The sequence below is a fragment of the Anabas testudineus genome, chromosome 11 (genome assembly GCF_900324465.2).
Source record: "Anabas testudineus chromosome 11, fAnaTes1.2, whole genome shotgun sequence".
Classification (NCBI taxonomy): Eukaryota; Metazoa; Chordata; class Actinopteri; order Anabantiformes; family Anabantidae; genus Anabas; species Anabas testudineus.
Window position 1 is genome coordinate 20283105 of NC_046620.1, and position 27612 is coordinate 20310716.

Genomic DNA, 27612 nt, shown 5'->3' on the forward strand with positions numbered 1-27612 from the left:
ATTTGTCCTCTTATCTCTGATTTGAGCTTTATGGCACCCCACCTTAAAGATACCTAATAAAACCTCAGTCACAGGATTTAACATTGATAAGAACAAGGGTGCCTTTAGGCGGTGTCTCTGTACATTCATAGTAGCATCTAAGGGGAAAAGATGTCACAATTACAAATAATGCAGTAGACAGGTTATTAAATGGTTGAATGGCATCTTAAAGTCTGCTTTCAGTTAAGTATTTTCTGTCTCTATGGAAGCACCATGACTTATGACAAACAAAAATGTGATTAAGGATGAGTCACTGTAGCCCTCAAATGATTTTAGTTTTAAAAAAACACTATAATAGTGATTGCAGCACTGCATTTGCAGCCCTTTTTAAACTTTTTTACTGAATGGTCAAATTGTATTATTTATCATTTATTTATTAAAGAAGCTTATGCACCAGTAAAATGAAAGTAAAGCAGCAAATGTTGTTTTATTCTATACACAGAGAAGGTTCAAACTAGATCTGTGGAAGGAAAAAATGAGATGGGCTGAATGATGAGTCAAAGAATGAAAGTATGTTCCAGATGTTTTATAAAGTTACCTCTAAGTTGTGTTTCAATCACCAGCATGAATACCAACTTTTAATGGTGTGTAGGCAGTTCAGAGCAGTGCAATATGACAAGTAGATAAAAATACAGCAATAATCTCATCAGAAGTGTTCAAAGTTTTAATATTTACTCAGTTACAGTTTATCCTTTGTTTTATATTAGTAATTCAGTTCCAGTAATGTCTTATTTGCAAACTTTAAAAGATTACGAGTAAAAGTAAATCATGTTCTATTTAATTGTGTGCATGAGACATGTTCCACACTGCACTACAAAACATGATGGTGACCTTTGGAAGTGAAAGAAGAACAGATAAATAATAAATACTTAGTAGTGAATGAACTGTACTTTTTTTAGCAGCACTTTATGTGAACTGAGTGAAATGTAGTTAAGGTCCTATAGTTTCAGTACATGCCACATTAAACACCAAGATTGTGGTGACACAAAATATAGTGCCATGACAGTCATTCGCGGCAGCCTTATCAAATTATACTCGTGGGCTGAGAGGAGCTTGTAGAAGAAGGAAGGTTATGCAGCTCAGATTCAATATCTACAGAGTCCATGCATTATTTGTCCTTTGTTTTTTCAGACGTGGACGTCAGGCCCTATGCCATTACTATTCTCTACAGTATTCCAGGAAAGGCCTTTTGGGCTCACTGATTGATTTTTTTTTTACCACAATACCAGATATAGTGTGTCTGTTGTTGACAGTCAACAGTCACTTCTGAACCTGAACTCAATATAAGAAATGTGACACTGTAGACTTTATACCAGCTGACACAGTCTCATTTAGAAGATCCATATTTAACTAAATACTAAAACGAATTAGTAAGTCTGTGAATCTTTTTAAAATATGTTCAGTGGTAGAACATTTGTCCCCTAGATGGCCAACCCGTACCCGTAATCATGCTCATTAGCAACCATGATGATCTGGTTGTGCTTTTCCAAGCAGCTTGATGATTAAAGAACTAATTACACATTTCAATGGGCGTTTCCCTAACAATGAATCTTCTAAAAGTACTTGCACAGTAACGTAATAGATGTTCAGAGCACAGAATAGTCCAGACAGAATCACTCTTTATTGTGTTAATCTGGGGCCATTTTGATGTGTCAGGGCTTTGGGTTTGAGTAACAGCTACCTGGAGAGGCTTTATTCATTTTGCATGTGTAAGCAGAAAATGATTTCAGGTTGCAGTGCTGATGTGTGGTTTGAATTTGTTTAGGTTAAAGAAGCATTTTTAGCATATTTTTTATTTCTGCATCTTTGGAGATTTTTTCCAGTACTGTGCATCCTGCATGTACAGGACCTGTGTGTAGTTATGTATGTGGTTGAGTGTTTTCATTTGTTCATTGGAACATCTTTATCAATAATAGTGCAGCATGTCTTATTTTCAATAATTGAAATTAAAAGAAATCCTTTAGAGGTCCTTTACTGTACATACCTCAGAATATTCAGTGGTTTAAAAGTGATAAAGTACATTGCTGTAATAATGTTTAACCCAGAAGAGGGGATACAAGTTGGATAAAATGGAATATTGTTGCTGTGGTTTGTACTCGTCGGTAAAGATCAGCAGATGTCATAATGGATGTTAATGAGCTGTTCATTAGACTCTGACTAACTGATTTCATTACCGACCGACATAGACAGATTCCACCACTTACTGTCTCCAGCACTGCTGTCATGCTGGGACTAAAACAAACTAGCTGCTGGTAGATTTTTGACACAGCCAGAGGGCTCCAAGTCCATCCAATAGTCCACATGGCGCCCTACTCCTAACTACTTGGGGGGTTCATATTATTAACAACCTGCAGTGGTCTGATAACACTGTGGCAATAGATTAGACAGGGCAGAGCTGGCTGTTCTTGCCGAGGAGGTTTAGGTTATTTAATGCAGCCTGTCTTAATCCCACACACTATAACTGAAAAGTCTGCCAAAAAAGTCCATCTGTTCCCTGCATATAGTCGACTCCAATCTGTAAAGTTCTGGGACTTTATGAAGTTTTGGGGTGCTTTCATGTTTTTGAATAGGGGCATAAAAAGAGCATCTGTGTTTCTTTAGAGATTAATGGCTCTACAATGAGGTAAGTAAGTCTGCCACAAGTAAGTTTGAATTCTCAAAACATATGGTCAATATACTGAAAACGTCTCTTTTTATGGTTTTCATCAGTTTCTCTTGGGGAACAATACAATTTGTGACAATAGAAAATATCTCCACCTACACAAGCCTCCACACTGTCTCCACCATCCCTCCCTCTGTTACTGGCACACATTAAGTGTACATTTTCATAACAGAGACAAAGAAGCTAGTTACCCACAGAGGCTCAACCAAACGTTCCAGTGAACAGCAACTCAAACTGTTTTGCTGTTTGCTTTTGTGGCCCAGGATCCATACGTCATAAAATGTTATGTAAAGACCAGCATTGTATGGAGCCAACCTGCATAACAGACCTTACTGTTACAAAACAATGCAGATATAACACAGGTTCCTTAATAAACACTCATTGTTTGCACAAGGTAGTAGGTAGTAGGTTGATTATGTATTAATATAACAAAACTTTGTAGAATCATTGATTCTACTCTGTTGTACTACTACATTCTACTAGATCGTACTTACTGTAGGCCCAGTTGTATTTTGAACATAAAAGCTAACAAGCACATACTGTACACACACACACACACACACACACACACACACACACATACACGAACTCACAATGCTATCATGCAGATGCCTTTAGGGTGCTCACAATGTTATTTTAATGTGTTAGCATTACAACATCAACCAATTAGCATAAACAAAAAACTACAGCAAAAGCAAGTAAATACATTTTTCCTATAAAACAAAAAACGTCAACCTTATGATGGTCATTAGTCTATAACTGTCAGGAGACCATGCAAAACTTTGTGCCAATTTGTCTTGTAAATATTGAGATATTTCACAAACTTAAAATGTCAATGTCAAGTTCATGGTGGAACTAATTAAGTCTCAGCTCTATAGTCAATATTTCAGTCTGGACCGAGCTGGTTGTCCAACCAAATTAATGGACTGACCGACGCTGCAATGCCTAGAAAATCTAAAATGTGGCTGACGGAATGCATGTATGAGTGGATCCTCAGTGGGTTCACATTGTATGATTGAATTTAACACACAAGCCAGGTCTTATAAGCTGTTTAACCTTTACAGATGTGTTTCTCATTTATGTCCACTCTCCCAGTGTGGAGCTGCTAGTAGGCTGAGACAGGAGATTGGGATCATGGGTAGAAAAGAGCCTTTGTTCCAGAACAGATGAAATGTTAGAAATTGAGCAGTGAGAGCCAAAGCTGTAGTAATTTGTATTGATTGGTGTTGATTAGAGTGATTTACAGTATATTCCTTGCAGATATACAGTACAGGATTAACTGATTGACTCTCTTGACTGCTTACGTGCAAATAGACTCCATGAGCTGTATTTCTGATCTGCCATCCATGTGGTTAGCCTTTGGGCAACAAAACCCTTTGGTCAGAGTTAAGGGATAAACTGTAGTTATTAGAAAGAGTAACACTTTATGGTGTGTTAATCATCAAATTATGAAGTCATGCACATATTACTACGCAGACTCAAAAAAATGAACAGCATCTCCTGCATGTGTTAATGCTAAATCAATACATTCATTAATGCTACAACTAAGGTATTTGAATCATCATGACTTCTACTGTAAGTTATTAGTGATGTTCATGTCTTCTTCAGTGGTCTATAAGCAGATTCAAGTGCCACAAACATGATGGAGTCATGATACAGTAATGTTTAGCTAATCATGATTACAACTCTTGGAATTCAACAAAATTTCCATCTCACACAATTTCTATATATCTTGGGCCTTTCTCTATGAACGTCACACTGTATGACAAAGCTTTACTTTGATAGTTGATCGAAGTCATGGATTTATGATTTATCATGGATCAGGTCATGCATGAGTTTATGAAAATATATGAACCCTCACCATAAAGTGTTACCATGGGAGGCATTACTTAGTGTTGGTAGAAGACAAACATGGCCTTCTGAGTTGAAAATCAATCCATCCAGACGTCCACAAGCTTAATTTTCTATGTGCTATCACGACATGACACCACTTCCTGCTGTGCTGTGCGGCTGAACATAAATATAGGTTTGAACAAGCAACCAAAGCTGTTGATCTCCTGAGAGGACGGTCTCCTTCTCATGTTGTTCTTGACAGAAGTGGATTTTTTCCAAACGCACAAGTGGATCTGGAACAAGATCAGAGACAGACGGAACTCCTCAGTGGATCTGGCTCACTCATTGATAGAGAAATCATCCAATACAGAAAAAGCCCTGTTGATGTTAGTATGCTGACGGTTCTGTCATCACGGCTGATGCCTGAATAAAGATTCTCAGAAATTAAACAAAGACGGCATCATTGTGACATGCAGTTGAATAGGAACACTTGTACTTGGAGATATGCTGTGTGAAACGTGGTTCCTGGCTATGTGCCATAATTTCGAAATCCCCGGAGGATTCTTCCACACTTAAACTACCTTGTTGCAACGTGTAGTTGATCTTCAATAAGCACACTGCCTCGGCATCTGATCTCCTTATGTGACTCATATTTTCAAATCTACACAAAGAGGAAAATGTTTTGTTGCGTGAAAGTGCTGTAAACAATCTTCTATGCTCACAAACACAGAACATAGAGAATCATGAGTATCATCATAGAAATATTTATGATGACAAAAATGCAAATGGACTGGTTTATTTCATTCCAGGCTTCCCACACCTTCCCCAGTGTTGATGATTAATGGGACAGACATCGCCTTTTGGATGGAGAACTTCGTTGACAAAACACATTAATAATGAGGCCTGTTTTACATTCTCTTCCTGGCTGCAACTAGCTATCAGTGGAAGTGCAGGAAAACATTTGTCTGCATGCAAAATGACCTCATCAAAAAATAGAGATAAAAACACAGGAAATGGAAAAACACACACACACAAATGTCATGTGAACACATATTCTGCATAAACAAACATGTAAATGGGCTACTCATTTCATACCATCGAAGACACCCCAGCCCTTTCGCTTTGTTAATGATTAATGGGAGACGCGTTTCATTTTGGATAGAGAACATGCTCGACAACACACATCAATAATCACCGCTGCTTTACATTCTGTCCACCTCGCTATCAGTCGAAGTGCAGGAAAAAATTGGAATTTGACTGCATGCAAAATGACTTTTCTATTGCAGAGTAAACATCAAAACCAATTTTCAAGGGAGGCTGGAGCTGCAGCTACGTTTACCTAAGTTTAGTTTTACTATATCATGGTCTTCAATGATTTTCCAATCTGAAAATCATCAGCTGGCTGATACTGAGCTGAGAAGAGCATACTGTGCCGCTGTACCTTGGATCATGTGTATTATATGCATCTGTGGGATTCATTACCATATTCCTGTGTTGTATTTATGCCTTTCTTTTGAATACCTAACAACAAGTTGGGCTAAGTAACTAAGAAAAATTAAAATGCAGTAGAGAAATTAGATTTTCCTGACCAAGATAGTGATTTCAATTTAAATTATCATTGTATTTTATAATTTAATTAAAGTGGTATTTGTGGTCTATATACAGGATTTGGTGGTGGACATGGAAAGGCCGGGGATATACTCACTTTTAACTGACATTATGTTGCACATGTATATTGATTTGGGAGGTGGATGGGTACATCATCAGAGAGTAATACTACATGAAATACAGTCCTGCATATGACCAGTGGGACAGTATCAAATCATTTCTGCAGCTTTGAATCATCACAACAATAGCACAGACTGTTGTATTGACCTTGTCTGCAGCTACCTTTATTGAAATACTGTACCTGCCATTATGCCATTATGATTATTGTGATAATTACATTCCTATTCTTTTTGTTTGTAGTAAATGTGATAATGTAATAATTATGTATACAACAATAATTTCTGAATGAATAAATCTTTGCATTTATTACGGGAAAGCGATGTGTAAGGAGGTAGCATATAAACCGCAGGCCTGAGCTCCAGAGTCCCATGTGTAGTTAGGTTTAGGCAAGAAAAAGTTTGTTTAAATTTAATAAAGACATTACGTGGGAAGTGCATTTTTCTTTATTAAGTCAGCCCACAACTGTACACTGACTTTAACCAAGTGCTGTCAGAAGAAAACGTATTCAGGTGGAAATTAACACAATAGTGAATTAGTAATTGCAGTAGCACACAGAAGAGGTTAAAAAAATGCAAATTGATTTTTTTGTTGTTGCTTTGCTCTATCATAGAATTAATGTTAATGTTTGCTGCAGTTTAATACATTTGCTGGTGACAGTTATAATTATAGCTGGAAAAAAGCAACAGTTGCTGATTGAACCAGTCACTTGCTTCCGTTGGTAAGACGTTTTTAGCTTGTTAATCATGCTGCCTAAGTTGCAATTTAAAAAACAGCCCTCGTGATTTAAAAATTGAATTAGAACTTTGACGAAAGCTCAAGGCTTCATTTCCTTGAGATTAATTTTTTTATTGACATTTGAGCTGACTGGTCTTCCAGTGAGTCGTGTATCATGAATGTGGGAAACTTAACATCATAAACCTAGAGCTGAAACCAGGTGATGAAGAATATATGTGATGTGTTGTTATTCTCAAATATTAGAGCTGATGAAGGGAAAACAAGTAAGATTCAAACTGCTAAGCATGAGCTGAGGGAATTGCTCAGAATAATAATGTAAAGGTTTGTGTCAGACTGCACTGCTCTGTGCTTGTATTCAGTGACATCAGCCTGAAGTGAATAAGGCAGCTTTACTAACTTTATTGCTCCTGGCAACTTCAGGTACATGGATGGGTGTGAAGGACGTGACGAATAAGAGTTTGCAGTAATCAGTGGAAATGCAATGAGACGATGTCTAAGTTAGTGGATAATACAATTTTGCAATAATGAAATTAGAGATATAGTCAGCTGCAAAGCCAGAGCAAATGAGCAAAGGTTCACTAGAATTATGCTAATAACATTTGAACTAACAGCAACAGGGACAAAAAAGAAACAGAGAGTGATGTAAATGGAGAATCTAGAGAGGAGCACAAAACCAACTACTAACCTGCTGTTGGTGTGCAGTATTGTGCAGGGACATGCAGAGACTTTCTCTGGGGCGGGGGCTCACATTTTTAAAAGGGGCACCTATCAGTACAGAACTGATTTCAACTATTTTCCAATATTATAATTATTGACAAATATGAAATACTTCTTATTATCTCTTTCATAGATTAGGAAACATCCTTGATTGTGATATGATTGGAAAAAAGTGTCTGAAGTTACTATTTGTCTACCTACCTCCATTTTTCACATTGTACTATGCAATGTGACATTACTATAGCAAACATATATAAATAACCCATGCTGTGATGAAAAAAACAGCTATTGGTCACTTGCTTGTGGCTCACAGAACTGAATTTAAAAAGGTGTATAGCAAGAGAGTTGAGGATTCAGCACTAGAAAAAAATGACCCAACGTTAATTAACCCTCTGGGGTTAATTAACGTTGGGGCACCTTTGATTAATTTGTGAAAAGGGCAGGGGTTTGAGCGCACACAGCCCCCACCTCCTCCGTTGCACATGACAAAAATGCATTCATCAAAAACCACAAATAGTTTCAGCCTATGAGGTATTAGCATGTCTAACACGTGACCATATACAGTATATGTATGCACTTAGGGAGAGCGTGGTCTCATTTTGAAAATGTCACAGAGCAGTGTTGGGCTTCATATGTTCATATGTTCATTTGTCATTTCTCAATTCATTTCTGTGTTTGTCTGCATCTTCCTAACCTGTTTCATGTGGACAGGTTACTTTCAGTCATTTTCAGTGAGGCTACAGGAGTTGGAGTTGGTCTGGTGTGACCAATGACTTAACATCTGTACGATGGCTAATGCTAGTGTTATACTCCAGTATGTTGTAGGAAGCCCCATCATGCACACTGGAAACGTTACATGCTCCCAGTTTAACATTTGCATTATGTGCATTTTGTCTTCCTAGAGGTTTCCACTGGTCCAAAGCACCACTGAGTCTAATTACAGCCGTATAAAACTGCAAGCATGACTCCCTCAGTCTTTGTTTGCTTTTGGACAACAATGGAGCTCGATTCGTCTGGCACAGAGGAATACGCTGTATTACCCATGTGAAACAAAGACCGTACTTGTTACTGGCATCAAAGTTTTATTTGTTTTGATCCGTCCTTGAGAATTGTTGCATAGAAGAGAAGCCTTTTTTAAATACTATTCTTATCTTTAACATATAACCAGATACCTGCAGTGGTCTTCAGTCTAAATGTCAGTGGAAACAACAGCAAATGCGGTGTCCGTGTTTTTGATCATGCATGTAAAGGCTGGACTGTTCCCTCTGAAAACCTGGGTCAGGATGCTGGTCACACACACACACACACACACACACAGATCAGGACACGTGAGCCTCAGTACCTAGAAAAGCACATACTCCATTTCAGCTTACAAATGGGGAAAATAACACAGACAAGAAGCTACACAAACAACTGCATTTGTAACTTGACCACATTGCATCTCTTCTTTTTTTTACTTGGTTTTGACCTGTCTCCAGGTCTCCAGAAGCCACATAAACCCTCTGTTATTCATAAAAATAAAAGACTGCTCTTTGATAGTTTGTCTGTAAGCAGAGAAAAAGTAATGGTGCTCCCACTGTATTTCATACTGTCCACCTTTAATTCGCTAAAGTACATCTGGAAACTGACCCAGTCTTACGTTCATATCCGTGAATTGACTTTTCTCCGTTTATGTGGATCATGCATGGGGACCTTGCCTGCACCTTTCAATCTTACGGCACACTCTCACTAGAATCCTCTTTATGTGCTTGAGCAGGAAACATAATCACGTCTCCCTTTTTTTTTTATTAAAATAAAGCACTGACTTGAAGCCAATATCAGTGAAAATGAAATATTCCTCTTCAAAGCCCACAGACTAGAGCATGAAGAGTCATAGATGTGATGCTATCAGATGTAACATCTGGAGCTGTTTCATTATTATTATTATTATTATTTTACACTCTGCTTGATATTATTAGTTGTGGAGCAGAGGTTTCACTGAAAATCTCTCTGTTTTCCTCCTTGGTTGCCTTTAGAGTATTTTCTTATTTATGCCATCTTGTGTATGTTCAGACATATAGATAGATAGATAGATAGATAGATAGATAGATAGATAGATAGATAGATAGATAGATAGATAGATAGATAGATAGATAGATAGATGATAGATAGATAGTGCCCCTGGTAAAATTCACTTGATGCCCCCTGCTATATATGGTTACTTAGGTTTGAGGTCCTGTTGTGGAAATGGTGACAGGAATGGTAAACTGTAACTGTAAAAGTAATGATATGAATGAAGATGAGTGTTTTCTTTTGTCTGACAACCTGCATCAGCTGATGGATTAGAAATCCTACTGCACTGTTTAATCGATCGCCACTGTGTGTGTGTGTGTGTGTGTGTGTGTGTGTGTGTGTGTGTGTGTGTGTGTGTGTGTGTGTGTGTGTGTGTGTGTGTGTGTGTGTGTGTGTGTCAGAGAAGCTGACCTCACGCTTTGCTCCCACAATCATTTCATTGTTTAACAGATCACTTTGATGCATTCCTCACATGCTGCATATGAATCATTTCAATTTGAACTATAAACAGAGTGAGAGTATTATTAAGGTATTTTTAACCTGCATGGCGAGGACAACTAATGAATTGACAACATGAGAAGATGATCCTTTTAGTGGTTTACTGAAGATTTTGTCTTCTGGGATATATATTTATTGAGTGCTCTTGTTAAGACACGCGTGTCATTTCTATTGGTGCGTCTGCCTCATGCTGCTATAGCTCTTACCAGTAATATGACAGCATTCAGTGGAGGCGTGCATTGCTGCGAGCTACAACGTGGTAAGATGGTGTTGTGACTTTTCTGTAGAAGTGCCACTTATTCAGCCATGATGCCGACATGTTAAATTGCCACCACATTAATGTAACGCCGTGTCTTAACTGTCAAGGTTCCTCTCTGACAGTTAACTCCCCCTGAGAGGCTTGCCGTGCTCTCTCAGCGCCGCACAGACACTGCACCTCTCTCAAGTATATAATACATAGGAGCCTTCAAAACTGCAGAATTTTGATTTCTTAAATTGCTTGAAAGTAGCAGAAGTAATCCGGTGAGAAAAACAATTTCCGCACAACACAAACTGAAAACCTTTTTACTGTAACTACACCCTGCGAAGTTGATGACTTCTCAAAACTGAAGATTAGGGTGAAAATTCACAGCTCACACGCTGCTGCCTGCCCTCACCACCCCCCCGTCCTCTCTTGCCATCTCCCCTCTCCTGTTCCCTTGTGAAGTTGTGAAGTGTGAACAGACGCTTTGCTGTCTCAGCGTGGCAAACTTTGATCAGCGCAGGGTTTCAGCCTTCTGTCGGACAAGGTCAGGAGAATGAGCTGATGGTCGGTTTGTTGTCAAAAGTGGGCAAGTGGCCACCTGTTTGAGAATAGATTCTGCGTGCTCCAATATCTACCTGGACCTTTGATGCCAAAACGCTTCAAACTGAGTGGAGTCAACGGCCTGCTTTATGAAAGCTGACCTATGCAGTGAAATGTCCGTTATAAGTGTCCCCAGGTATCCTTGTCAAACCTGGTGCGCTAACCAACCTTGGACTGTATGCAAATTCACTGTGTGCCGTGAGTGATGCAGCTCCACACAGCAGTGCGGATCACTTTAATCCCTCTTGTGCATTGGCATGTGTCAGTATTACTGATAAACGGCTGTACAGGTTGTTTTTTCCTGCACTGATACTAAGAATGACTTCAACAGGAAACCTGCGTCGCTGCATAGTGTTTGTCAGCCCGTCTTAAACCCAATCCTCTCTGCTTCCCTCCAGGGTGGAATTTGAATGACCCGATCAATTTCTAATCAGCAAGGACCTGCAGCCTTTCTCTTGTAGTAACGGAATTTCCCTCAAATCTTCTCTATGGACGACTCACTCAGATCAAAGGGCAGGTAGCGTGTTTGTGGGGTTCATTTTTGAGAGATATTCCTCATCCTGGCTATGATAGGACTTTAGTTCCAATGTGGAGCTGCGCTTAGCTAAATATAGAAGTGTTCACGGAGTCCTAAACACGGCTGCACTTCAAAATGAAAACCCAGACCCTGTTTAAAGGCAGAGGTGGCCTTTTCATGTTGAAAATGAAACCCCAGGAGGTGTGCCTGCTTTGTCAGTTGTGAAAAGCTGGGCTCTGAAAAAATAACCCCCTACTCTGTTTTATTGCGGATTTTTTTTCACCAGTAGGTTTCTGACTAACTCTATAGCTTCTATAGAAGGTGTAACATGCTTCGTGCCTGTGGTTCCCGATGTGTCCCCACAGTCCTGCCGCATGAAATACGTTAGCTTTCTACTTCAACCACTTATCCATGATTTCAACATGTGTGCTAGTGAAAGGTGGGTCGACTATCAGTAATGTAACTATTATTTTTAGCTATGGATTTCAACTACTGTATGTAAGCAGCTGCTTAATTCTTCTTCACTGCATTTTTTTCTGTTTTACTAACATTCCTGAACACTGTCTCAACCACAACACTGTGAAGGCTCATTTTATCCTACATCTAATTAAACTATTACATTTTAATCTCAATCTTTCCAATATCCCTCGTAGCTACAGAAGCACCTTCCTGGTTGGGAATTGGTTGGGATGAGCTACACAGCCTACTATTGTTGGGGAGCATCTTACAAGACTAGTTAGACGATCTGCATCCTGTTCTTCTTCTTCTTCTTCTTCTTCTTCTTCTTCTTCTTCTTCTTCTTCTTCTTCTTCACCTGAAATGACTGTATTAGAAGTGGCTGATTGGGTTAGAGCCCAAAGGAATGATCAACATGACTGCAAACTGTTATTGATTTGTGCATTTGTATTTGTCATCGTGTCTCAATTAACAAAGGCTGTTTTCAATTATTGACTTCTCAACACTGGACAGGGAGGAGGATGAAGCCGTTGCTTTTGTTAGTGCTGTAATAATTTCTGTTGTGTCACCGTCTCTTTAGGATCTGAGAGTTTGGAAATCTCAAAGAAAAGAAACAAGCAATAAACAAAACACTGAAAATTACCAACCATCATATAAAGGTGTAGAGGCATGTTACAAACACAGAACGTTCATCTAGGAACAATTAGTACTGTGAAATTACTCAGAACGCCGAGCTGCACTGAACCTGTGTATTTCAACAGTATTCAGAGTTCATTGTCTGTTTACTCCCCAGAATGTGTCACCAACATGTCGTTTCATTTGCTTTCTAGGTGGATCATAAAAGAATGGATGAAACTTCAGTCACTGACATTTGAGGAGTCAGAAAAACAGTTTGTATCTGATTAACCAGGAGTCACCGAGCTGACACGACTACACAGTGGATCCACCTACTTTATGTAAATCTCCAAACACGTCGTATGGATGGATTTAATTAAGGGCATTCATTAACCAAACACTGTGTTTCCTGCAAATGAACACCATGGCATATTCATTTGACAGCAGTTATAGCAGATATATACCTGAACCACTTTTGCTACGTGGTCAGCAAGGTTCCTTTTTTCTCCCACTTTGGGAACTTTAGATTTATCGTGATGCTATTTTTGTCGTTTGCACTCAGAAAACTTGCAGCCAACTGATTTTGACTGTGACGACATGTCTCTACCTAAGCGGAGGAAAATCAGGACTTTTGCTGTGCTCTTTTGCATCATTACATTTACAACACTTCTGTTCAGTTACACTTGCCCGATCCCCTCACTCTATTTCTTCAAGTACGCTTTGCGCCTGTCTGACAACTTCTTCACCAAAGGCCTGTGCGCCTGTCAAGAGTGTATGACAGAGCTGGAGGACGACCCCTGGTTTGCCGAGCACTTCAATCAGTCCATCCACCCTCTGATGACCAGGGACAACAGCATCCTCTCTGATGAAACTTTTAAATGGTGGCAGGTAAGATTCAGAGCTTGGGTTTAGAGGATTTGCAGTGTTATGCCCACATCGGATTAAAAAACGAAAAAAAAAAGAAACGTGCACATTCAGCTTCTGAGAGCAGACGAGGTTCTGAAAAGAAAGATCATGAATGTAGAACAGAGATCACAGGCTGCAGTAATGTTTCCATGAAGCGGATTGTTTTAGCCACATTGATTGTTTCAGATCCAAGGGATCTTCACCAGGATCAAGTTGTGATGCAAACTCCCACGCACAATTTGTTCACATTTACCAGTGAGATGGTGGATATGGAAATTGTTCTTTTCACTCAGCATCTCTCCAGAATCTGTGACTGAAGCCAGTTTTTTTTCATCATAACTTAAATGTATAGGTTACTAAAATCTTTCCTTCGGCTGCATCATTCCTCCTGCAAACATTACACAGGTTCTGTTCATGTACAGTACAGTATGTGCTTTGACCACAGTTATTCCTACATGTCTATTAAGGAATAAAATGTAGACTTTAGTGACCTTAAACATTTTCCAATCTATAATGCAACACACAAACTGCTTCTGCTTCCACCTATCTTGCCTTTATTTCTTACAGTATTTAGCTTTTTCTGTTTTTTTTTTTCATTTGTTACACCGTTGATAATCCATGATAATTGCCAGTTAATACTATTACTAACTGTCTGGTAGGTGTCTTATTCTATATCAGGACACACACACCAACTAACAACTAGCATTTACAGAATACCAACTAGTTTGGTTATTGCTCTAAATCAATAACCAGGTCAGGGGTGGGGCAGAGGTGTGGGAAGGGGTGGCCAGTTAAATTTAACAATCTTTAATTTGGGCCACCAACATATTCAGAAGGTGGTATAACGTTGGCATATTCTTACTAATGACTGGAAAATCATCAATCAATCAACTGATTCAGTCTAAGACTAAAATAACATTATCACTGTTTATAATAATAAATAAATCTACAGTTTTAATATTGTATATATGGTATAATGAGCTTTATCGATGCTTGAAGTACTGTAAGCCATTCAGTGCATAATCTGATGTGGTTGATACATGGATATACAGAACATACAGAGAGAACTTATCAGTCATGCATTAAGATCAGTTTACTAATGTTTTGTCTGGAAGGGTTTAACCAACTATCCAAATCAGCTAGATTTATGGGAAGTGTAGTTTTGGAGCTTGACACATGTTTAGGCCCAGGGGTCAGGTTATTTCAGCCTGTGCTACTTTCATGTGGACCCTTCCTATTTAATGTGTTTCCTGGAAGTCCCTTAATTTCATGGAACTACAAAACTCATTAGGTGGAGTGCCTTAATATTTTAATGTAAATACACTCTTTAAATAGGTGAATATAAAAATAACAAGTGGCTTGAAAATAGTGTTACCCATTGACACAGTAGTCAAGGAGGAAGTGGTTAACGCTTTCTCTTTCATGATGCATTTTGTCACTTGGGTGTTTTTTGAGTGTCAGGGTTAACGGAAACTGCAAATGACCTACTAGATAGAATAGCTGTTAAAGTGTTGTATGGAGGATTCCTTGTTTAAATCAACTATATTGGAAGTTAGATGCCATATCAGCTATGTACCCAATTACATGCGAACATTTTTTAATTCTTTCAAAGCATTATATACTGTATTACTGGCATATCCCATTATTAGATTACAGCCCTCTAAATTAGAAAAGCCTATTCACTAAATTTATGTCACACAATTATCTTACCTTTGTCTAGATGTCTGGAAGGCATCCAGTGCCTTACGTATTCCCACATTCACCTCACACCATGTCCAATTAGAGACAAGAATAGAAAAATTACTGCAAGGTTGCCTCCTGTCACTGCTCATTCCAGGAAATGCTTCTCACAGGGAGCTTGATGAGGCAAGTGTCAGATATCAACAGTAACTTGGCCAGATGGTTCGGCCCACACTGCTGCGAGGCAAGGGCATGACCTCCAGGTGTACCAGGCCTCTTTGTTCCAACGAGATTTCAAAGCATACATGTTCATGTTTCAGTAAAGGAGAAGTACACTTTTTTTAATCCTGCTGCGAAAGCAGAGATTTAGTCTGATTAAAAGCTGATAGTCTGATTAAAAGCTGTATTTCTATAAGTAGTTGCTTATTGTCCATATTAACACTGTAAAAGCTTTAAAATGTGGAATGGTTCCCCCAGAATTCCAGTGACATGCAAGGAAAGTATTGACATTTAGACCATGAGTCACTAAAACTTGAGATTTTAGCAGAACATTTTGAACATTTATTCTGTTTACAGCTGCCACAACACACTATGTAACAGTCTACAGTGCACACACACATTGCTGCATTTATTTACTGTCTCTTCGAGTTCAAAACCACCAGAAGAAGGCCAGGCCAAACGAGCCCCCGCAGACAGAGCTAAGCCGCCCCTTAGGTTATTTCAGAAATGTGCTCGGTGTCTCGAGCTCCACTACCCTTGTTCAATCACTTCTACTTAAAGTGGCCCTGGAGCCGTGGCTCTCTCTGAGGCATGTATCTGCTGTGTCACCAGTGGTTGCAGTCGGAGAGGGAGCCGGCTGACTTCAATGTAGTGGTGGAGGAACTGTTCCAAGTCATCCCTGATGAGGTGCTTTACATGGACTCCAGACCCGAGCGCTGCAGGACCTGTGCTGTGGTGGGAAACTCGGGGAACCTGAAGGGCTCCCAGTACGGCAGCATCATCGATGCCTGTGATTTCATCATAAGGTCAGTTTAGTTTGTTCAGTCTTTGGTCACAGTCACATACTTCTGACATTTACAGTGAAAACATCACTGTAAAGTATCCTGCTACCTTTTACACATTTTTGGCCACATTATCTAAACCTCCTTATTTCATGCTAAAAGAGATTTTCCAAGCAATCTAGTGAAGATAGATCTAGTTTACCACTTCAATGGATGAAATAAAATTAAAAAAAATACAGTATATACTGGTTGTAGTTGCACAGTAGTTGAATTGACACAAAAAGGGTGAAAACAACATTTTTACTAGGTTATCAAAAATATATTGGGGGTTGGGAAGCTGGGATGTAGATATGTCATTAGTCTGTTGAGCACCGTGGTTCACCCAGGTTTGAATCCACTAACTGACCACGTGCTTTTCTGTGTCGAGTTTGCATGTTCTCCCTGTGCCTCCATGAGTTTTCTCTGGATACTCTGGCTTCCTCTCACAGTCCAGGCATGTAACTTGGTTAACTGGTTACTCTGCTCATACAGTAAGTGTGAATGTGTGTGTAAATGTTCATCTATCTATCAGCCCACAAGTGGACAGCACAAAATGCAAGTGTACAACAACCACCAAGGCGGAAGTGCCGAGGTGATCAGGGACGCGTTTAATCACATATGTTTTGTAAATGCTAATGCATCCTGATGCAAGGACATTACATAATGACTAACTGTAAGTCATATGTTACCAGAAGAGACACAGCCGTAATGAAATCTGAACACAACGGCTCTGCTGGACACCTTGGAGATCCATGTATGTGGACATGTTTACACAGTGATGTGTATCAACTAAGATGCATTTTACCACCAAATGCAAACAGGTTTATAGAGTAAATGGATGAAGATGGAGAAGTGAAAAGGAAAATAATTAATGGAAGACCGACTGAGTTGTTGATGCTACAGGAAAAGATGGTAGTCTAGTTATCAGGTAATGACTTCAGTTCTCTACTGAGCCTGGCTTTCTGCAGTTATAGTTAGTATTTCTTGATGGTGTGTGTGGGGTTCTTTTTTGTCTGTGTACTGTCGCAGTGGTAGTGACTATATAAACCTTTTTTTTTAAATAACCTGTTAATTCGGTGTTAAACAAGGTTTTTCTTTTCTTTCGGTGTTGTCTCTCTCCCACACTATTTTCTGCTGCATCCCAGCCTTCCATCAGCTGGTTGGTTAATTTGCTTTCACAGCTCCTCTTTCTGCACTCAGTAAACATTTGAGAAAATTATCTTGACTAAGCAGCAGATTAAAACAACAAACATTTGAGTAGTCAAATGTTTACCCCATGCCTAAGGGCAGCAGGAGGCAAGAGAGGACTTTGTGATCTGTCACACCACTTGCAGCTCTGCTTAGAACAAATAGAAAAAAAAGATGGAAAACATGACAAAAAGACTTCCTCCGAGGGGTCATGCAAGTGCTTTCGGCTGCAAAACTGTTGGCTTTATGATAATTTTAATCATTTAAAATATATATTTTAACTAATTTGGATGTGTCTTTCAAAATTCAATTCAATGTTCATGTGGCATCCACGCTGGGACAAATCGCAGGTTCAAGTTTTGGCTGTCTTTCATTAAAAATACTGATCTGTAGATTGTGCAGTAAAGAGTGGAGTGGCATTCCAATGAATTTCAAGCATAGTATAAGAAATAAAAATTCAATCAGTATCCTAAGATTGTTTCTGCACACAAATGTTTTTTATAGCGTAAACTCAATGTGAGCAACAGCACAGGGCAGTCATTTTTAACCTAAATGTTTCAAAGCAATGGCACTGATAGGATATCAGCTCAGAAATATGTGGGAGCACGGTCCTGTAGCTGTGAGAAGAGACTAAAACCCAGTGGCTTTCCACAATGCAATTCTCTAAAGATCCTTTAAAGCCTTCTTTATAGACTATTATGAATATTGAACAGCACTGGCCTGTTGGCTAAAGCCTTTTGTTTGCTCAGCAGACAAAAGTGGCACGATAGATTTAAATCATAAAAAGAGCCGTTGCATCTGCCTTTTACTGACAAAAGAAAGTTCTGTGCCCTGCGAACAAGGAGATTTTAAAGGAGATGCTGTTTGGAGCCCTAATGAGTTATCATGGTTATTAAAATTAGATTTCAATGATGTTGTTTATTCTTCTAAAGCATACAAACGGCAGCTAAAAGGTCCATTTTTGGAATTTCTTTTTTGAAGTTTTATCCTAAAAGTGCACACTCTATCAATTTCCAATTTGTATCTCATTGCAGTGAAAATAAAGGACATTTTAGACATATGGTCAATGATTTTATCAAATAAATGTAATTAATTGATGAGCAGATCCTTTCTTTCTCCAAACTTTAGCCTTTCCATCACTTTAGTTAAGGTTCATCTTTGTCTCATCAGTCCATAAAACCTTTTGAGGCTCATTTCTGTACTTTTTGGTCAATTCCAGCCTAGTCTTCAATAGTGGAGATATCTGGAACAAATCCCATAAGCAAGCAGGCTAATATACAGGCAAAGTTAAAAAGGTTTACACTTTACACAGCAGAAAGAGAGATACAGCTGAATTTAGACCAAAATTATGCTTTTATTTTAGTTATAAAAGAACAACAAACAAAAAGAGTTTCGAGAAGAGGATCAACAGTCTAAAGTTCCTTTACCTCTAATCTTGCCATAAAAACTTCTACTGTATCCATGGTAGCTGATTTATTTTATTTTTTATTTTTTTGCTGACAAAGTGTTTTTGGCCCTTGTTATTAGAGTAAATTCAGGCGCCTGCAGAGATCATTTTTCATCATTACTGACAGGCATAGTGTTCATTTTCATTCAATGGACACAATTCGTTAAGTTTGATGTTTGATCATTGTAAGGGGAACTACAAAGTGCAGAAATTTGACATCAAAATGTTTCCACACTGAATATACTGCATTAATGCAGAAGCAAAATAGAAATGATACAACGCAAAACTGCATTAAATCAGGTGTTGTCTCAACACTGGATAAACCAACATGACCCTGGGGACTAAAACAAAACTTGCCTAACTGATATTGTGGGAAAATTGGAAACTCTTATTAAGAGAGGAACCAGACCGCCATATAAATGTCCAAAAGCAAATTTCATGCAGTAGTCTTGAACTTAATTTATCACAGCACGGCTTAATCAACCTGCTGTGAAATGTTGCCTCTGTATAAAGCTACATTACTGCACTTATCTTCTTTGCCAGCTCCTGCTGTGACAGCAGCATGGCATTGTCTACCAATTCAATTATCAGATGACAGGGATATCACCAAGACAAGAGTTATTACTTCGCTATTAGCAGAATCATTTGCCACAGAGGCGTTGTGTGGAAATTTCTTTTCTTTTTTATGATTATTTTTATTTTAGCCTGAGCATCACATTTGGAGTCATGCTTGATTGGAAACAGTGGTGCATGAGTCAAAAGGTCACCTGAGCTACAGCAGAAAACAAGCACTGTTAAGGTGAGGTAAGGTGTGGGATACATAGTTCACAATATGAAATGTGAGCCTCTCAAGATCCAGATCGGATTCATATTATAATAACTCACATCTCTTTTGAGCACAGAATATTGAATATGACCAGTACTCAGTACTCCTATATGCTCCATGGGTGCACCAGCACATTTCATTCGAAAAGAATTGGGCTGCCTTGGATGTGTGATTGTCTCATCATTCATATTTACTCTGTTGAATTGAGGATCAGTCAAGCTTATATTCTACATGATGATGTAAGCCCTTGAAAATAACTTCATTAAGATGGATCTTAGAGTCGTCAGATATAATAAAGTAGGCACATCACATTTGTGACTCAAAATCCCTGTTTGAAATTGGCTTTAAAACAGGCATTTTCACACAACTAATACACAAGCCTTCTAGCTTTAGGTGTCCTCTGACTTTGCCTAGCAACTAGTAATGGTGGTCGTTTCACAAGATCCAGAAAGTGAACTCTTTTCTCTCTCTGTGTGAGTGTTATTACCATAATGATGTACTCTACTACTATACTGAGGAATCACAAATAACCAGAACACACAGGTACAAGTGCCTCTTACCTATTAACCACCTCTGTGTAAGGACAGACAAGCAGATTTGTGTCTGTAATCACTCCCCTAAGGTTTGAACAGAGCTGTAGTATTGGATGTGATTGTTTTCCAAATTATTATTACTGCTTATTGTAATTCATCTTATAGCATGATGGAAATAGCGCTTTCAAAAATCCGTCTTTCCTAACGTGTCTAATTAATACTTCATTTTCATGTGTACCCAATCCACTCTGCAATCAATCATGTCCTCTGCTCAGTGAACCTATTTGTTCGTGTGACAGAAAGCACAATGGAGTTCAGGGCTTTGAGTGCCTCTTGGGCTACCCACACACCATGTGCCTCACCAGAGCACTGTAAGAAACCTAAGAGCATCTATCAAATGTCTATTTTGTGTCATGAATTCAGACACAGTATATTTCTTTCACAGTATACTGTATACACTGCTCAAATAAAGATTTCAATGAGGGAAAATATCATGCTGGATATTTGTACTGATATGTTCTGGGTGAGGTGTTAGGAAGGAAAGGATGCCACACCGTTTCATGGAAAATTTGCTTTGAGCATTTCAAAGTGAAAAATGAGGTATGGTAAAGGAGAGGAACACTAGATACTTAATGTGGGCTTACACTTGATGAAAAGGAGGTTAAAGGGAGTCAAATATCTGTACAGTGCAGCTTTTTATTCAAACTTCAAAGTCTGACTTCACTCAACGCACCATAAGTAGACAGATCATGTTTTAATATTATCCCCACAGTAACTGCATTTATACCATTTGTAACACTTTGAGATGATGTGAAGTGTCTCCTTGTCTCATTAGAGTGAATTGCAGATGACTGTGGTGCGTTCTCCTTGTTTACATTCACTCATTCCCTGTTACTGAAAAAGAGGAGCTAACCAATGCTTTCTTCCGTCTGCTTCAGCGCTGTGCAAGTTCACACTTCACAAGAGCTAGCTCAAAGTTTGGTTCTCACAGATTAAAATGAACTGGCCCATGTTTATTTCTCTACAGTCACGTCCTAGAAAACATGGAGGCTTAGCACAGTAGCTTCTGTGAATAATATCTGCTTCTGAAATGCAACTGACCTGAACAGCACAGGTACTGTACATGGAGTGAGGTAGGATGGTGAGTGCACATCAAGTGGATGAAACCTTGTACAATGATTAGATTTTGAAGCTGCTCTCTCATTTATGCAGTTGGTGACTACATAAGGAACCAGACTACAATCAGCTTCTCCAGTAAGTTGAATAGTTAACTGTCATAAACTGTAAATGAGACATTTGGTTACAGAATCAGGGCATTGCAATAGAGAAACCTGATTTACCCAGGTACAGCACATTTCTCAGGAAAGGTAGCAGAGTGCTGCGGCTGGATGAAAGGAGAGATGATTACATGGAGCAATTCCTTCTTGTATTTAAAATCAGTTCATCCAAAATCAGACTAAACCTGAAACTCTAGAAGTCTGAAGAAGTTGGTTTCCACTGCGTATTTGTTCAATTCTGACAGTTTGCACTGTGAAAAGGAGCTGTTCGGCCTGTCTGTCTTTCTCTTATGGTGCTGTCAATCTGCTCCAACACAGTCTGAACACACACATATACTCCAAAAAAGCCAAGAAGCATTGTTCTTATATATCTTTCTTATACTGTTCTGCACAGTTGTGAACCCTACTTCCAAAATAAGGGTTGAAATGTAATTACTAATCTACGGATTTAAACAGTAGAGTGCAGTAATCTGGTTATTGCACTTTTATGTAGATCTTTGTATTGTTATACTGTAACGCTTACACATCCAGCCACCAGAGTGGTCCTTCATCTGTAAGTTGGATGTGGGGAGGCATGAGTTGCACCAGGTGTTGGTTTTTGTCAGTGCCTAGCAGCCTGCTTCACACTAAGATTTCAGTAGATAAACATCAAATGTCATCTGCGACATCAGCTGTTGTAATAATGTTTATTCTGATGTGTCTGAATAAGTGGGAAACAGTTTAATCGGTGCTTAAAAATAAGTAACAGATGTGATTCAGCATTGTCAAATACCCAATGCTACAGGCCAAAAGACTTCATAATGACAAAATACAAAGTAAACCAACAGTTTGTTGTATACTTTTAGATACATCTAGACAATAATACTTCAGTCACCTTCTAATGACTGAAGCTTTCAGCCTGCTGAAGATGTCATCAGGTAGTGATAATGCTTGCTTCCTGTTCAACTCCTCCCTCCCTACTGTTCCAGAGTCAACAACTGGCTTTTTCCACTGCCTCCACCAGCCTGCGAACAGCTGTTTTCCTCTTCCTTTCTATCGCTCCCATAGCTGTGAGCATCTTTCACACTCAGGGGCCCAATCTTAACTGGCTTCTCACCCTATGTCTCCAAATTGTTAGATGAGGTCCTGGTAATGTCTGTTTATTGGACCTTCATGATGATCCTCTTTGACTCATGAGTGACCACGTCAGGCCTTAGAGATGTTACGACAACCTTTGGGATCAGTATAAGTCTTCCTAGGTCTTACCTCATCTAGTAAATTACTTTTTTGAACCTGAAACCAAAATATGAGCAAAGTTAGCGTCCTACTCATTAACTGAATGCTTAATTGTAACTTACAAGATGAGTGAGCACTGTTCAGCACTCGCTTTACGAATCCAAGCACATGAAATGTGTTTCTACATTGTACATGGTTAGGGTTCCTTTATTGAGCTGGTTAAGGTAAGGGGTGGTGAGGGATGCAAATGTGTGTTTACTCAGAAATAAGAAGAAAGGCTGTAAGGGCCACTTGTTGTTGCCTATCCTTCTTGGCAGTCTGACAAAGAACTTAACCTGCTGTGGGTTTGCTTTATTGTTTCCAGCTCTTCACTGGATACCTTTTAGATCAAGAATTGATTGCAACACCCTGCTTTTTACCTCCAAGGCTTACAGTATGTTAGACAATCTTTTTCTCTCTGGCCCACAGAGCAAGGGTGCTGGTATTTCATCTGTCCACACATAGAAAACAGATGAATAATGTCAGCTGTGGTTCAAATCAGCCATAGCTCACAGGAAGGAGTATCACACAGATCATCACATAACTTTAGTATTTAGTCAGTTGATTACAAAGCCTTAAGCTTTAAAGCAGTGCCTCTGTCTTATTTGTTGCCTCACTTAATACAAATATACACAGGTTTTACATCATTGTGATGGTCAGTCACTTGTGGCTGTAAAGGCATTTTCAAAATCAAGCTTGCACAGAGGTGAGTAAGTGCGAGCAGTGAAGTACAGAGCATGTGAAGAAATGAGAACAGAAATATCAGTGACCTTTAACGTGTTAGTGGGCTATTACATGCTGCGTGATCTGGCTGCACCTTGAAGCATGTGGAATACTGAGCTTCTCGGCTTTGAGCTTTTTGAGAACTAGTGAATAATTATACTAATAATGGCCAGAAACCTGCTGGTAGGCAAACAGCCTTGACATTAAAGGTGCTATTAATCATTTATCAGCATTTCATTCTGGCTTTTTGCACTGTTTTGCAAGAGGAAAGAAAGAAGATGACATTCTCCGAGAGAACGCTGAACACATAAATGTTGGTCTAAATCTATTCTGATCTTGATCATGTTTTAATGGCAAAATTTGCAATTTAACAATTTGATTAGATATTTGTAATCTAACTCTCATTAATTAGTTAGCCAACACAGACTGCATCTAGTACTCAGTGGACTGATAAACAGACTACACTGCCATGAAATTCAAGTATTCAGCTTGTTGAGGTGTTGTTAAAAAAAATGTGCCTTAACCATGGACAGCTTCAGGATGAGAGGAAATAAAAATATTTTAAAAACCCAAATGTGAGATATTGTATCTAATCTGTTACAATGAAACAATTAGTCTTTCTCGTCTGTTTTCATGGATTTGCTTTTTATGCTAATCAGTGGTGTGTGTGGTGGATAGTGTTAGGGCTTTCAGTTCTTGCTTTCACTGGCAGAAGGGAACTGGCAGCAAGGAAATGTGTTCACTCATCAAATGCTTATAGACCAGTAACCATAAGCATTTCCCTGATCTACCTGCCATCAAAACCACATAATTTACATGCTAGATTGATAAAAAAGAGTTAAAACATCCTTTTAATGGAAAGCCAAAGACACAGCTCTTTTTTCCTGCTGTTTGTTGTTTTGGACCAGTGTTATTAATCTAGTCTTACATTGTCAGTAGTCTTTCTAAATGCTGTTGTAAATGGCACTCGTCTTGTGCCAGTGAACATGCACTGCTACAAACTGCAATTATGTATATGAGCATAGGTCACAGGTATGGTGACAAAAGCACGTGTGTTTATGTGTCAGTGAAAATGGTGAGGATCGCTGTACAGGACACTGTTCATAGATGCATTCTGGTACACGTGTGCTGGTGCAAGAAGCTGCATTCACAAATGCTAAGTATTGCTTGCAAAGCTGCTGCCAATGTAAAACTAGATTCAAACACTGAGAAGCAGGGAAAAGGACATCATCCAAATCATGACCTCCCCTGAGATCTTTGCACCAGTCGATGTAGATTACGGAATTTCAAATTTCAGATTTCAATTTAATTTTAAATCCTTCTTAAATGTAACTTTTGCTCCAAATGAAGGAGTTTCTCTGGGACTTGAGATTAGCCTGATTCACAAGGATCTTCTAAAACGAGCCATAATCAATTGATGTCAAAGATAATAAACAACTCAAACTTCCGCCTCAACTATGTTTCATTACTTGAATTTTCCTTTTCACTTATGTTTTAGTACACTCTGTCTGATCTGACGCAGAGCTTCAGTATTATTCACCTTGAAAGTTTATCTGTGGTCAAGCTCCGTCTGAAAATGTAGACAGAACAGTGCGTCTGTTTGCAGTGAAATACTTCAACTCAGAAAAACATTTGGAGGAAAACTCTCTCAAATCAATGCTGTAGCCTTTTCTATATTTTATCCTGAGCGGCAATTAAAGCCTTAAACAGTCCCTCAAGTTAAGTGAATTTGATTAACGCTTAAAGTACCGGCACTTTATCCAGGCCCCCAAATATCTCTGGCCAAGAAATCACTGATCAGTAAAGTGATCCTCAGACTCCATCCAGAGCGAGTCATCTGCTGTGGTTTCATGCTTTGTGTGGAAAGATGTTACGGACCTGTGTGTCCCTCTGTCTAAATCACGAGTCTCCAAATCTATTATAACACAGAGACTCATCACAATCTTTACATGACGCACTGCTTGATGTGTGATGCACACATCATTCCACTTACAGACTTCTATTCTATTCTTATTCTATCTTTTGTTGTCTGTTGTTCGCGAGTAAAGAATTATTTTTCTGTTCCAATGAATGAGCAAATGGTCTAGTTGGTGAGATGGGCTTTTCAAAGACCTGATGCATCTGCTTTAGTTTGTTTCAAGTCCATCTGGTACAGATTCCAGTGCCAGGGGGGAGTGAGAGCAGAAGCTGAATATTGATTAGACCAATCTGAAATATTCGCCATCTTTGAGCAGTTGACACCACACACCTCCACATGATTAAATGAACAAGCAGCCCACAGAATCCATTTAACAACTCAAGTTAACTTGTCAAGTGCCCCTACAAGACTCGTGTTATCATAGCATTGACCCGTGCAGTGAATAATGGCAAGAACTTTACAGTCTATTACAGATCTCTTGAGGAACTTTCGAGTAACTGGTTAAAGAAACTCAAGATGTTCCTGAAAATCTATCTGTTCTTTTATAGAAAATAACAGCTTGTGCTGTTCAGTTAGGGAAAATTGCCATTTTGGCTGTTGAACAAGATGTTAAATGGTAGATTACAGTAGTTTGGTCAATCAGGAGGGCAAACATTCAGCTGGGACATTGGGAGGAGACCAGAGTGGTTGAATAGGTCAACAATACTCAGGACCTTACAGACAACGGATTTAAGTCCGGTTTGACGCGTTATGCATTACAACGAAGACCGTTCCTGGAGGTACTTTTTATCTTTTCACTTAACCTAATCCTGATTTTCTTTTGTCTAACTCAAACTCAGTTGTCTTTGTGCCTAAACTCGACCAAACCTTGATGCTTCCAGAATCATTACCAAGCATTTCTAATTGCTGTCATGATGACACATCCTACAAACAGCCACCATCATTCTCACAGGGTCAAATAGTGACTCCAAATGTAACAAAAGGCAGTGACATTTGACATTATGGGAAGATGAGAACGTGCTGGTCAGAAGGCGGACAAAGGTGACCTGAACTCTTTACAACAGACTGAGTATTTAAATCTTAATGCACCACAGAAGTGATGGATATACCATTTGATATGTGCCATGGAGTTCCTCTGCCCTCACTGCCTTAGTTTCATTTGCTGTAGATGATAAAGATCCACTTTCTGGGCATTGTTATATTTCAAGAAGCCTCAGTTACTATTATGGCATGAACCCAACAATGCAGTCCTGTCAAAATCTTTCCTACTGAGATACTGCACCCTAAAACCTCTTACCAAACCGTCTCCTCCTCTATGGATTGCAGTTTTAGCTCAGTCAAAGCCATGAAACTGGTTTGTTTGGATAAACCCGCTCATCTTTTAAAACAACAAAGCCACATGCTGCAGGAGCAAAACCTTGCTTAACTTCCCCAAACATCTGACAGAAGAAACAGCACTTTTGACTTGTTAGTGGATCCAATAACTGTTTCTCCCCTTTCTCTCCATTTCTGATGGTAAATGGCTAGAACAGGCTGTGCTGTGAGCTCTGTAGATGTGTTCACATAAAATGACACATGATTATTGTGTAAAAGTCTGATACTTACTGCAGAATGCAACAACTGATGATGGCACATCATAATAATTAGTGTGGTGTCTGTAGTAACCACAGACACATCTGGTGCATCAGCTTTATGACTGTTGACAACACTTCTCTCCTGTGGGAGACACTGGCTTTTCTATCATTTCACAGCTGTAGCATTGCTTTAGCTGTTCCAATAACCACATTATGTCTCTACTTCCCTCTTGTTTTTATAAAATTGAACAAATGCAGTATCTGTTTTTGAATCAGGTGCTTAATTCGGTCCGATTGTCAACTTGTCAACCCACTGATGTCTCTTTATTAATTAGATGCTGGATTCAGTCTTTTTGACTTGAAGACGAAAGGTTAAAAGAGAAAGTTGGGAAGATCAAATATCCATTTCTAAATAAACAACTGAAAATTATTAAAGATGCCTTATTAATTCTGTTACTTGTACTTATTTAGTCCATAAATAGAAAGTGTTGTATGTAGAAAATCATAGAACTCACAAATACACAAATACTTTTGTCTAACTGTGCTCAGT

The 27612-nt window shown here is 38.9% G+C and overlaps 1 protein-coding gene across 1 annotated transcript in view; it reads left to right on the forward strand.

Moving 5' to 3' along the window:
• LOC113153202 (CMP-N-acetylneuraminate-beta-galactosamide-alpha-2,3-sialyltransferase 1-like) overlaps nt 1-27612 on the forward strand; it is a 52276-nt gene that overhangs the window by 17176 nt on the left and 7488 nt on the right. The window contains exons 2-3 of the mRNA XM_026346703.1: nt 12912-13584; nt 16114-16307. Of these exons, the coding sequence (XP_026202488.1) occupies nt 13294-13584; nt 16114-16307 (485 nt within the window). The 5' untranslated portion in view covers nt 12912-13293. The remainder of the gene's footprint in view (nt 1-12911; nt 13585-16113; nt 16308-27612) is intronic.